The sequence below is a fragment of the Gigantopelta aegis genome, chromosome 6, assembly GCF_016097555.1.
Source record: "Gigantopelta aegis isolate Gae_Host chromosome 6, Gae_host_genome, whole genome shotgun sequence".
Classification (NCBI taxonomy): Eukaryota; Metazoa; Mollusca; class Gastropoda; order Neomphalida; family Peltospiridae; genus Gigantopelta; species Gigantopelta aegis.
In genome coordinates, this window is record NC_054704.1 from 82,356,936 (window position 1) to 82,370,896 (window position 13,961).

At 36.6% G+C, this 13,961-nt stretch overlaps 2 protein-coding genes across 2 annotated transcripts; both read left to right on the top strand.

Annotated features, from left to right (window-relative positions):
• The first annotated feature begins 16 nt into the window (after window positions 1-16).
• On the top strand, window positions 17-6,898 carry LOC121375500 (cytochrome c oxidase assembly factor 7B-like). Its single transcript, XM_041502980.1, has 3 exons — window positions 17-232; window positions 3,229-3,369; window positions 6,264-6,898. Exons 1-3 carry the CDS (start codon window positions 133-135, stop codon window positions 6,707-6,709), a joined length of 687 nt encoding a protein of 228 aa, XP_041358914.1. The 5' UTR covers window positions 17-132; the 3' UTR covers window positions 6,710-6,898.
• A 3,141-nt stretch (window positions 6,899-10,039) lies between these two features.
• Window positions 10,040-10,780, top strand: LOC121374902 (histone H2A). The gene has a single exon (XM_041502028.1). The coding sequence runs from the start codon at window positions 10,140-10,142 to the stop codon at window positions 10,560-10,562; it is 423 nt and encodes a 140-aa protein (XP_041357962.1). The 5' UTR covers window positions 10,040-10,139; the 3' UTR covers window positions 10,563-10,780.
• The last annotated feature ends 3,181 nt before the right edge of the window (window positions 10,781-13,961 follow it).

Consider the following 13,961-nt stretch of genomic DNA (forward strand, 5'->3'; position numbering starts at 1 on the left):
GGCTTGACGTCACATCCTTGTTTTTGGTAAACACCACACGTGTGTGTAAATGTCAAGTTGCGTCAACTTGATTTAAAAGATGCAAATTTTTCTTCGATAGTTGTGAATCAAAGTTTAATATATGTTTTTGAGATGTCGTACGACTTTAAAGATGAAGAACAAGTTAAAGAATATATAAAAAATCTTGGCACAGAATATCGTTTTCAGTGTTATCATGAAAAAATCCCGGAAGGTTAGCAATGACATTGACAATAAATTGATATGGGAAAGAAGGAAATGGTTTATTTAACCACTCAACACATATTATTTACGGTTATATGGCGTCGGACAGATTTTGAGGGAGGAAACCCGATGCTGCCATTTCATGGGCTACTCTTTTCGATTAGCAGCAAGGGATCTTTTATATGCACTATCCCATAGACTGGATAGCACATACCACGGCCTTTGATGTACCAGTCGTGGTGCACTGGTTGGAGCGAGAAATAGCCCAGTGGGCCCCCTGACAGGGATCGATCCCAAACCGACCGTGCATGGAGCGAGCGCTTTACCACTTGGCTACGTCTGTCATTCATTAATATGTAACAATTACGTCAGTGCAACTGACATAAAATATTCAAATTTGTAAAGTCGATTTACATGGTGTTTTAGCAAATAGTTCCAATTTTTGAACAGATGTAATCCTAGCCATAATCCTGTTACTAACTCTAGGCTAACAATCCTGAACCTAACCTTGTTATAATATGTTGCATAAAACTGAGGGAGGGGCGTGATTTAGTGGTATCAGGTCGTTTCGTAACCATACCGTTTCGTACCATACCGGCTCGTACCCAAAAGCATACCAGTTCGTACCCAAAGGCATACCAGTTCGTACCCACATTTGTACATGTTATTTAATGAAAAACAAAACAACAAAAATCCAAGCCAACTGCATTTTAATAATTAGCGATTAGAAATTGTCACGAAGAATCATGTCAAGTGAAGTCAGCTTATTTGTTGATATATTTCAAACACATAACATTTTTCTTTTTACATGACAAAAAACATTTTATGTACAAACATAATAATATTTACAAACATCGTAATATTAAAATAATTATATAATTATATATAGAGATATTGAAACCCAGTACATTCATACAATTGTATTTATGGTAAAGGTAAATGTGAAATTAATAAAAACTTATATGTTGGTATATTTCTAAAAACTTTCAAAATGTGACTTATTCCCTATTTAGCACCGAGTCCTTCAATTATTGACAGGTGAAAGTAGCATTATGAACTTTTAAATTTGCATATGACATGAAATTTGCATACCGTTATTACACGGGTTAATACAATCAAATATTAAATGGGTTTATGACAAAAGAATTACTCTTTGGCTTCGAAAAGGTATGCTTTTTGGTTACGAAACAGCATGCTTCAGTGATGATATTACCAAATGATAAACTGAAGGAAAATTGGAATTTGTGCCACAGTTTTAATTGATATATGCAGTGTCATACCTAGTTCATGAAGATAAACATCGCCGGCATGATATTTATTATTGTGATGTTTATTGCTGTGTCAGAGGTCCAATAGAAGGATGGAAGGAAATTTTTATTAAATAACACACTCGGCACATTTTATTTACGGTTATTGATTTATTAATCATGGGCTACTGGATGTCAAACATATACTAATTTTGACATACAGACACAGAAAGGAAGGAAATGTTTTTATTTAACGATGTACTCAACACATTTTATAATATTTATGGTTATATGGCATTGGACATTTGTTTAAAGACCACACAGATATTGAGAGAGGAAACCCACTGTCGCCACTTTATGGGCTACTCTTTCCAATTAGCAGCAAGGGATCTTTTATATGCACCATCCCACAAACAGGATGTTACATACCACAGCCTTTGTTACACTAGTTGTGGAGCACTGGCTGGAACAAGAAATGGCCCACCGACGGGGATCTATCCTAGATCGATCATGCATCAAGCGAGTGCTGTACAACTAAGCTACACCCCGTCCCAAGAGGTCCAATAGATGTCAAAATGTTAATAAATGGACCGGAGATGTTTACCTTGGTGAACTATGTCCTACCTAACACAACAAATGCACATAAGTATACATACACTGTAGTCCAAGTTGCATCTTCTGTTACATACTTTTAAAGTTGTTTATTGTTTTTGTATATTACTGAACAGTAGATTACTGCAGAATAAAATCAGTTTTCTTTGAAGGGTAAAGTTCTAAAGTTTCAGGACAGCCACACTAAGGCTTGAAGCTAGTCTTGTCTCACCATATCATAAACATAATTTACTAATGTGAAATAGCCAAATATGTCTTATACAGTTCAAATTCAATAATTCTTAAACGTGACAAAATTCAGGGCTTCTAGAATGTTATAAAAATTCACTATCCATGGGATCAGTCATTTTAAAAGTGTACTAGCCGTGATTAAAAAATTTCTAGCCCTACTTTAAATAGATACAATTTTACTAATAGTAATAATCAGATATGTCACCTAAAGAGGGAGATTGAGCTTACAAATCCTTAGATTGGGGTGGAAAGAGGGGTCAAGATATTTACATTTATAAAATATGTAAATGCAGCATTTGACAAGGTTTGGTTTCCACTAGCCATCGGGCTAATTATAGTAATTATTTACTAGCCCAACACTGAATATCATTAGCCATGGGAGTGGGGCTACCATAATCTAGAATCCCTGCAAAATTGAAAAGTATTATAGCCGAGCTTTATAGGTCGATGGGACTCTTGTTTGTTTTTTTACTTTTTACCAGTAGAATGGCACTTAGCTTCTCAGTGTTAAAATGAAGAATAATATTTTGCCTGTATGTTAATTAAATAGCACATATAACCAAACAATATCAAATAATGGTGTGTGGTAGTTAAGACAGTGTTAAAGATGGGTTTTTTAACACCACCACTAGTGCACATTGATTTATTAATAATCAGCTATTGGATGTCAAACATTTGATAATTCTGACTGTCTTGATGAAATTCAGCAGCAAGGGATCTTTTACATGCACTTTCTCACTGGCAGGAGAGCACATACCATGACCTTTGATATACATTTGTTGGGATGGGAATAGTTAAGAGAAAGTGAATGACCTATTCTAAATTGTTAAATATAAATGAAAATATATGTGATACTGCAGCTTTAAATTATTTCCTACATTTACTATATCCAACAATATATTACCTTTATTTTCAGGCTGTCACAGACTAGGAGATTTTTTTGAAAGCATCAAAAAGGATCTTGAAAAAGCAAGCAAAGTGTTCAAAACCAACTGTGATGACAACAACTATGGATGGAGCTGCTTTAAGGTTGCCAATTACTTATTACATAATAAAGGTATGTCTCTTGTTACATAATGGGCAGGATTTAGCTCAGTCGCTTGAGGTGCTTGCATCACAGGATCGAGCCACTTCGGTGGATCCATTCAACTCGTTTTTGTTTTCATTCCAAATAGTGCATTACAACTTGTCAAAGAGCTTGGTATGTGCTTTCCTGTTTGTGGGAAAGTGCATATAAAAGATCCCTTTCTGCATTAGGAAACATTTAGTGGGTTTCCTCTGATGACCGAATTACCAAATGTTTGACATCCAATAGCCGATGATTAATTAATCAATGTGCACTAATGGTGTCATTAAACAAAACAAACTTTACTTGTTACTTAATGGGGTGGAACATAGCTCAGTGGTAAAGTGTTCGCCTGATGCACAATCTGTCTGGGATCACTCCGATCAGTGGGCCCATTGGGCTATTTACCATTCCGGCCAGTACACCACAACTGGTATATATATCAAATACTGCTGTATGTGCTATCCTGTCTGTGGGATAGTGCATATAAAAGATCCCTTGCTACTAATGAAAACATTTTGTGGGTTTTCTCTCTAAGACTGTCGAAATTACCAAATGTTTCACATCCAGTTGCTGATGATTAATAAATTAATATGCTCTAGTGGTGTCGTTAAGCAAAACAAAATTTTAACTTGTTAACTAATAAAGGTACATGTATGTTACTTATTACATGATAAAGGTTTGTCAATTGTTACATAAGATATTTCATTTGTTACATGATAAAAATAAATATTACATGATAAAGGTACATGTCACTTGTCACATGATAAAGGTACATGTTAGGTACATGTCACTTGTCACATGATAAAGGTACATGTCACTTGTCACATGATAAAGGTACATGTCAGGTACATGTCACTTGTCACATGATAAAGGTACATGTCAATTGTCACATGATAAAGGTACATGTCAGGTACATGTCACTTGTCACATGATAAAGGTACATGTCAATTGTCACATGATAAAGGTACATGTCAGGTACATGTCACTTGTCACATGATAAAGGTACATGTCAATTGTCACATGATAAAGGTACATGTCAATTGTCACGTGATAAAGGTACATGTCACTTGTCACATGATAAAGGTACATGTCAATTGTCACATGATAAAGGTACATGTCACTTGTCACATGATAAAGGTACATGTCAATTGTCACGTGATAAAGGTACCCGTCACTTGTCACGTGATAAAGGTACTTGTCACATCATAAAGGTACCCGTCACTTGTCACGTGATAAAGGTACATGTCACTTGTCACATGATAAAGGTACCTGTCACTTGTCACATAATAAAGGTACATGTCAATTGTCACATGATAAAGGTACCTGTCACTTGTCACATGATAAAGGTACATGTCAATTGTCACGTGATAAAGGTACCTGTCACTTGTCACATGATAAAGGTACATGTCAATTGTCACGTGATAAAGGTACATGTCAATTGTCACGTGATAAAGGTACATGTCACTTGTCACATGATAAAGGTACATGTCAATTGTCACATGATAAAGGTGCATGTCACTTGTCACATGATAAAGGTACATGTCAATTGTCACGTGATAAAGGTACCCGTCACTTGTCACGTGATAAAGGTACCCGTCACTTGTCACGTGATAAAGGTACTTGTCACATCATAAAGGTACCCGTCACTTGTCACGTGATAAAGGTACATGTCACTTGTCACATGATAAAGGTACCTGTCACTTGTCACATAATAAAGGTACATGTCAATTGTCACGTGATAAAGGTACCTGTCACTTGTCACATGATAAAGGTACATGTCAATTGTCACGTGATAAAGGTACCTGTCACTTGTCACATGATAAAGGTACATGTCAATTGTCACGTGATAAAGGTACATGTCAATTGTCACATGATAAAGGTACATGTCAATTGTCACATGATAAAGGTACATGTCACTTGTCACATGATAAAGGTACATGTCAATTGTCACATGATAAAGGTACATGTCAATTGTCATGTGATAAAGGTACATGTCACTTGTCACATGATAAAGGTACATGCATATCACTTGTTTAGCCCTTGAAATTCATTATGGCAATTAGCAGTGCCACTTCAAAAAGCTATTGCAAATTTAATCCATAATGGCATTTTTAACATTATTGAGGTTTTACTTTGTTCTTTTTTGGTACTTAATTGCTGTTGTTAGATGATCTGAATTTCAGGAGCTGCTTGTTACCTAATTCTGACATGCTTCTACTGTGGTACTCTACTACACTGGCGGTCCAAATATCCACAAATGAGTCCAGGACCTTGCTGGAATACATAAGTAAAGCTCTCGTGGGCCCATTGGACTGTTTCTCATTTCAACCAGTGGTTGTCCTGTGGCCAAGTAAAAGATTTCAGTGCAGTTTCATTTTAAGCAATCACAAACATTATCCTTGGTACTTGAATAAAACAATCCATTTATTTGCCAAATAAATGGATTATTTTATTCAAGTGCCAGGATGATTGGGACAAGTGAAAATATTGGTAGACAAATAGATTTCTAGATTTTTTGCTTATTTCTATCACTGTTTACTGTCCTGTTTGTGGGATGATACATTTAAAAGATCCCTGATAATAGAAATCTGTAGCCCATGGAGTGGTGACAGAAGGTTCCCTCTCTAATTATCTGCGTGGTCCTTACAGTGGCTTAGTGTGGGTTGCCAGCACACAGGGCAAGGCAAGTATTGCACCCCCTAACTGGTGGACCATTAGCACTCCCCAAGTCCCTTCCACCAGTCCAGAATTTTGTGCCCAGGGCAACCGCCCCGGTAGCCCCACCCACGCTACGCCACTGGGTCCTTAAAAATATGTCATGTAACTGAAAATGAAATGTTTTGATAGCATCATTAAATAAAAGGTTTCTTACTTCTTTTCAGTTTCAGCTGAAAAAAAAGAAAAGAATGGAAAAGAAATAGCACAGTATTTTGTGAAAGGATGCGAAAATGGCTACGTTCCTTCCTGCCACCTTGCAGGATTGCTATTTAGTACCGACAAGATAGGGCCAGGCAAGGACTTCAAGAAAGCGGAGCATTACCTACAGAAAGCTTGTGATCAGAAATACGCTGCAAGTTGTTACCAGCTCAGCGCGATGTTCATACGCGGTAGTGAGGAATATCCCAAAGACATGGCAAGGGCTTTTAAATATTCATTGAGGTCATGTGATATGAACCATATGTATGCCTGTTCCAACGTCAGTCAGATGTATAAGAAGGGAGACGGAGTCGTGAAAAATTTAAATCTGGCAGAAAAGTTCAGAAAGAAAGCGAAAGAGCTTTTTGAAGCACAGAAGGTTCCAGAAAAGCCGATAGCGTTTAGTGAATAGAACTTTAGAAGACAATGTTTGCAGTGCGTATCAACTTTATTTTGTTCAGCACCATGTTGTAGCTGATTACGCAAGTTTTAAAGATCACTACAAAAAAATTTAATTTTAAATATTAGTTGCTATTCAATTTTAAAATATATTATCATAATGTATAATCCTATTGGATATTAAAAAGCTTTTTTCACATTTTATAGTTTTCTGTTTCTTTTTGGTACCTCATGTTGTCTCTGTGTGCAATGATAATGTATTTCTATGATTAAAGTTAAACTTTCCATCTTTGACACTAAATTATATATATTTTTTTTTAAGTTGAAATGCTTCAATTTGTAATACAACCACAAGAAGAAATGAAATAATCTTGACAAACAATTTATGACATTTAGAAGATGCTGCCATTTTATTTTTCATTACTAGGCTTGCATGTTGTCAAATTAACAGTGGTTAAGCCATCGGACAACAGGCTGGTAAGTACAGGGTTCGCAGCTCCAACCCAGAGCGAGTCTTAAGGGCTCAATGGGTAGGTGTAAGGCCACTACACCCTCTTCTTTTTCACTAACCACTAACCAATTAACAACTAACCCACTGTCCTGGACAGACAGCCCAGATAGTTGAGGTGTGTGCTCAAGACAGCATGTTTGAACCTTAAATGGATATAAGCACGAAAATAAGTTGAAATGTCAAATGATTTTAAAAAATCACCTGAGATACACAGTTCGGAATGTGTTATAAAAGATGATAACAAAATATAAAAAGAGAAGGAAATAAGGTTGAAAAGTGAGAAAAAAAAATGTTTGTATTATTATCGCCCAATGGAAAGGAATATTTTCTTAACAACACAGCATACTTTAAAAGTACATCTACGGTATTTAATATTGAAGGGCCAGTACGGTATATCCATGCTTGCTGAACAATGGAAGGGAGATAACTACACAATTCCTCATACTGGTCAATGAAGTTAATGGAATTATTTTATAATAAACGTTTCTAATGCGGTTAAATATCTTTAGGTGGCAAATGCAAATTTTTTAAAATCTTGTTAACAGTGAGTAGTGTGGTATCTAGTCAAAAATAATAGGTTTGGTCATTTGAAATTTTTTTAAAAAAGATTATACATATATCTGTACACCAATATAATTGGGTTTTCCAACTAAATAGTTCCAAGGCAGTTTGAAACTACAAAAGGCACGTCGTATTTTTCGGTGGGTGGGGGCAACTCCGCCCAATAAAAAATCCTGACCCCGCTAGTTAGGGTCGTAAATAGTTATCCTGTATTCTGGCATGTTTTAATTCAGCTTTTCTGTTATTTTAAAACCTTTTTGTTTCCTATATTTGTCTGTGTCGCCACCATGCATATTTCTATCAAAACCGCATGCATTAAAAACAATACCCTAAAAATACGCCCAAAAAAACCACAGTGAACAAACAAAAACAAAATGGAAGAAGAAAAGCAAAAGAAAAAAAGAAATTGGAGGTGGGTGAGAGAGAGAGAGGGGGGGGGGGGGAGGGAGAGCGAGAGGGGGAGGGAGGGTAAAACATATATAGACAGGCCTACAGCATAACAATTAGGCAGTAAAAGTGCATACAGAAACATACAGTATCATTTTTGGAAATTGCTCAAATTTAGTAACATCAAAAGGTTTTAAATCCCACATTTAATTAGCTATTATTTACATGTATATAATAAGAGTAGTAAACTGACTGAATATAAAATCGTCATAAACGACAGACAAGTGTCATAAAACCAATTAACATATCGCATGTAATACTTTGATGTCAGCAGTGTAACACAAAATAATCGCACACACACAATTAACCATTTCACCAGCCTAATTCTTTCCAAATTTTTTTATTTTGAAAGTGTACGGAAGCAACACATCTGTTTGTTGTTAAAGCCCTTGTATATGTAATGCTTTGATGTTAATAGTGTAAGAAAAAATGAAAACACATAATGAACCATCGTATCCCCAATCCATTTATCTAAAAAAATGTTGATTTTGCAAGTGTATCAACATTTATATGTTTGTTTTAAAAGCCTAGGTTGGGATTAACTCGTCAACCCTTACGAGCGGTTTGTATATACACTTAAGTTATTGAACGACACCTAATATCGCTACCTGCATGGTAAACTTTTGAGGGTGCTCTAACAGTATAAAATTACTTCGACTATTAGTTCTGTTTGTTTTAAAGAGCGAGTTAAAGGGACATTTACTGCATTGTAAGATGTTTCCGGCAAATAAAATATTTCTACGATTAACCTTACATATTAAATATATTTTCTTGTTTAGAATATCAGTGTCTGTATATTTAGTGTGTTTCTGGTCGTCTTAATATCTGTAAGAAGCCCAAATTGGATTTTGTCTTCAAATAATATACCCTAGTCTGATACTCTCTCATTCAGACGGATCCGGCTTCTCAAGATCTGTATTTCAGCACAGCACTACACCTTCAGCGTCTATTGACTGTCAATCTAGGGGTTTTCTTTGCGGGATGCAACCCATCTCGTCCCTATAAGCTGTGCACCTAAACGGCCTTAACGAGGCCACTCACGTGAACATATCGATTGGACTTTAAACTTTTAGATCTGCGTTAAAAAATTTATGTCGAAATTACTTTTTTTTTTTTTTTAATATTATTAAATAGTCCGATCCTCTCTTCTTTCTCTTATTTAATTTTGGACTGTCCTTTTAAAATGCTCCAAATTATATAAATATTCGGCCGAGTAGTCAATTCTTTTTATTTTTGGCTTGTAACTTTTTTTTTTTATTCTATTAACTTTTTTACTAATTGCTATTTTCAAAATTCTGCCCATTTTCAACTCTACCCCACCCCTCCATCCCGAGTCAGGCCACCGATCTTATCGGAGGTCGGACTCGGGATGGGCGTGTTCGAAACCCTAGTGGTATATGGGCACGTTAAACTAGTTATTATCATCATCATCAAATAATTTCGTACGAAAACAAATTATTTACGAAATAAAATGAAATTTAACCTATTACAAATATTAGAACGATCAGAAACACGTTTAATATACAGCAACTAATATTTTATGTAATTACAATCGTTAAAAAGTCTCATTTAGTCGATAGCATTCTAAAAATTGCAGCAAACTCAGGAATGTCACTTTAATGGTAAAATGTTAGTTCAATGGCAGTACTCGGTATTGGAGTGCGAACCGACCAAAACCGATCTCGAAAAAGTCATTCGGCCTTTTCCGTAATTGGAAACATGCCATTTTTGACGGACCTAGAAGTAAACGTTTTCCAAACCTTATATGTGGATTGGCTGTATTTATCCAATGAAATCGTTTTATTTTTAGATCCACTTCCGGCATATATAAGTGAAAAACCTCGCAAAATTTTTGTATTAATCTTGAGATTCGTTTGTTGAGCAGTTGTTGAGTTGTAGTTTTGTCTTCAAAAGTTAAATCAAGATGTCTGGACGTGGAAAAGGCGGCAAAGCTAAAGCCAAGGCGAAAACAAGGTCCAGTCGTGCTGGTCTGCAGTTTCCAGTCGGTAGGATTCATAGACTTTTGAGGAAAGGAAATTACTGTGAACGTATTGGTGGAGGGGCACCTGTTTACCTTGCGGCCGTTCTAGAATATTTGGCGGCAGAGGTTTTGGAATTGGCGGGAAATGCCGCGAGAGACAACAAGAAGAGCAGAATTATCCCCAGGCATCTGCAGCTTGCTATTCGCAATGACGAAGAATTGAACAAACTTTTATCAGGTGTTACTATTTCCCAAGGTGGTGTGCTGCCAAATATTCAAGCCGTACTTTTGCCGAAAAAGAGCGCGGCCGCGGCCGCCGCTGGAGGTGGAAAAGGAAAGAAGTCTTCCCAGTCGCAGGAGTATTAAAGCTAGACATTCATTTCATTGGACACTTTTAAAGTATATTATGTTCTTAGCATACCTGCGCAAGATTGTTTGGACGTTTTTAAATGACAGACTCCTGATGAGGAAATCTTTTGCAGAACTTTTTTCATAAATCTTATCATTTAGTGAGCTTTTTGGCATGCTCGGTTTAAATCATCATTTTATTGTTGTATTATACTATTAAATATATAAAATGAAAATAGTTTTTTTATTTTATTTATGAGGTGTACTAGTTAATCATAGATTTTATGGTCATAACAAAATAAATTGATTATCCAGTTATATTTTAAAAAAATTAAGAGGGTTGGGGGTGAACAAATTTTGTATTTAGGAATATATCATCAAGCAATTTTTTTTTGGATGCAGACTTTAGGACCTTTTAATATGCTCATTATTCGTGTGTACTGTCCTAAAAAAATATTTATTTGCTGCCAACCACTCAACTTGATGGTGTAGTGGTTAAAGCTGATGCTTTTCACTGTTCGTCCACTATTATAACATTTAGACCAATAAATCAAAAATATTATTTCTTAGCCATTGAAATGGTTGATTGTTTTTGTTTTGTGGTAAACTACTAGTATATGAAACAAACAAATTTTAGTGGCACTATCAACTCGTGGATGAAATGTATGGTAAATAATTAATACAAAAATAAATTAGTGGACAACTTGTCCAAGAACAATTATTGGTTGTGGATGAAGTCTCAAGTTAAACAGGACGAATCATCTGCAACCCAAAGCTGATGCGTACCTGCCATTGAAAAGAAGGAAAAAACCCTGAATAAGACTAAGGCCAAAAAAATTGCCTCGGGGAACTAATGCCCCCACAGCATTGCCAGTTGCAGGGGTTGAACAATCTTAGAGTAGTCCATGGTGGTAACAGGTTTTGTTCAGCTAGTTCACTAACTGGTAGGGCTAGCTCTGGGTGAGCAGGAAACTGGTCTGAAAAAAAAAGCTAGCCTTGGACTGTTATATAAAAGGCTGTGGTATGTGCTATCCTTTGCTAATGGAAAAATGTAGCAGGTTTCCACTGACTGAATTATCAGATGTTTTACATCCAATAGCTAGTGATAATAAATCAAGATGCTCTTGTTTTGTTAAGTAAAACTATAACTGAAAATAATGTATTGAGTAGTTAAAAGTCAGGGCTTTAAAATTTGTTTTGTTTAACTACAGCACATTGATTTATAAATCATCAGCTATTGGATGACAAACATTTGATAATTAAGACATAGTCTTAAGAGAGAAAACCCAGGATAAAGTGGTCTGGGATCTATCCCTGTTGGTGGGCCTATTGGGCTATTTCACATTCCAGTCTGTGTACCAAAGGCTGTTGGATGTGCTATTCTGTCTAGGATGGTGCATATAAAAGTTACTTTGCTACTAATGGAATAATAGTGGGTTTCTGTAAGGCTATGTAAAAATTACCAAATGTTTGACATTCAGTACCCAACGAGTGATAAAACAAAACTAACATGTTACCTGATAAAGATATGTTACTTGTTATTACATGATAAAGGTTTGTCGTTAGTTACATGATAAAAATAAATATTACATGATAGAGGTATTAGATAATGGTTTATCAAAGGCTGTGGTATGTGCTATCCTGGACCTGTGAAAAGATCCCTTACTAATTAAAAAATGTAGCAGGTTTCCTTTAAGACTCAAAATTACCAAATATTTGACATCCAATAGCTGATGATTAATAATCAATGTTCTCTAGTGGTGTCATTAAACTTATTTAGAAAGGAAACACTACATTTTTCTATTGGTAGCAAGGGATCTTTTATATGCACCATCCCATAGACAGGATAACACATACCATGGCCTTTGATACACCAGTCCTTCACTGGCTGGATCAAGAAATGGCCCATTGGGCCCACAGACTAGGATCAGTCCCAAACCAATTGTGCATCGGGGCTCTAATTTAACGGCATCTTGTTGCTGCATTGACTTCACGGCCAAAGTGACTCCTAGAAATTTTATTGTGAAAACTCGACCATTTACACTTCTTTATTTTGAGGTGGTGGGCCCCTTTGGCTATTTCTTGTTCCAGACTTCACTGTAGCTTAGTGGTACAGTGCTTTCTTGATGCAAGGTCTGTCTGGGATCGATTTCTGTTGGTGGGCCCATTGGGCTATTTCTCGTTCCAGCCAGTGCACAACTGGTATATCAAAGGCTGTAGTATGTGTTAAATCCTGTCTGTGGGATGGGGCATATAAAAGATTCTTTGCTACTAATCGAAGAGTAGCCCATGAAGTGGTGACAGCAGGTTTCCTCTCAATATCTGTGTGGTCCTTAACCATGTCCGATGCTATATAACCATAAACAAAATGTGTTGAGTGTATCGTTAAATAAAACATTTCCTTTTTTTTTGTTCAAAAAGATTTGTTAATTAGGAGACAACCATATGGAGTTTTTAAATTTGCGGGTGTTATTGTCTATTTGATCCCACAAATGTCATTCCATTAGTAGCAAGGTATCTTTTTATATGCACCATCCCAAAAACAGGATAGCACATAGCCTACTTTTTGATTAACATGGTATGACAATTCATTGTACAGCTTTTGGTCATTTAGTACCATTCACAGGATACTGGTAGGGATGGGAGACCAGTCCCTAGATGTTATTCGATCCTGTGACCTCTACCACAAAGTTGCATCCAACATATAAATGTTATGTGCTCAATATGGAATTGAATTATGTTAGGGGTGAAGATATAGAACCACTACATAAGTATTTATAACCTTTCATTGATATAGACGTATTTGTAGCAGTGACTTGAAGCATTCCAGTTGTGGGACCGGCCTCGGTGGCGTCGTGGCAGGCCATCGGTCTACAGGCTGGTAGGTACTGGGTTCGGATCCCAGTCGAGGCATGGGATTTTTAATCCAGATACCGACTCCAAACCCTGAGTGAGTGCTCCGCAAGGCTCAATGGGTAGGTGTAAACCACTTGCACCAACCAGTGATCCATAACTGGTTCAACAAAGGCCATGGTTTGTGCTATCCTGCCTGTGGGAAGCGCAAATAAAAGATCCCTTGCTGCTAATCGGAAGAGTAGCCCATGTAGTGGCGACAGCGGGTTTCCTCTCAAAATCTGTGTGGTCCGTAACCATATGTCTGACGCCATATAACCGTAAATAAAATGTGTTGAGTGCGTTGTTAAATAAAACATTTCTTTCTTTCTTTCTCCAGTTGTGGGTCCATGCCTTTGAAACTACAAAGAAGAGAGGCATTCACATTTTGTCACCATTCTGAGCAGTACAAGAAAGTCCTGAATTGTTATGGATTCACTAAAGGCTAAAAAGGACTTCACGTGCACATTCAGAGCAAGCTGTTGTAGCGCACGCCTATACTGGGCACAGGGACCGGCCTTGGCC

Excerpts from the sequence above, each read along its gene's own strand:
- LOC121375500 (XM_041502980.1), top strand. The coding sequence starts at position 133 with ATGTCGTACGACTTTAAAGATGAAGAACAAGTTAAAGAATATATAAAA. Across the intron at positions 233-3,228 it reads TCATGAAAAAATCCCGGAAG|GCTGTCACAGACTAGGAGAT; the intron begins GTTAGCAATGAC and ends CTTTATTTTCAG. Across the intron at positions 3,370-6,263 it reads TTACTTATTACATAATAAAG|TTTCAGCTGAAAAAAAAGAA; the intron begins GTATGTCTCTTG and ends ACTTCTTTTCAG.
- LOC121374902 (XM_041502028.1), top strand. The coding sequence starts at position 10,140 with ATGTCTGGACGTGGAAAAGGCGGCAAAGCTAAAGCCAAGGCGAAAACA.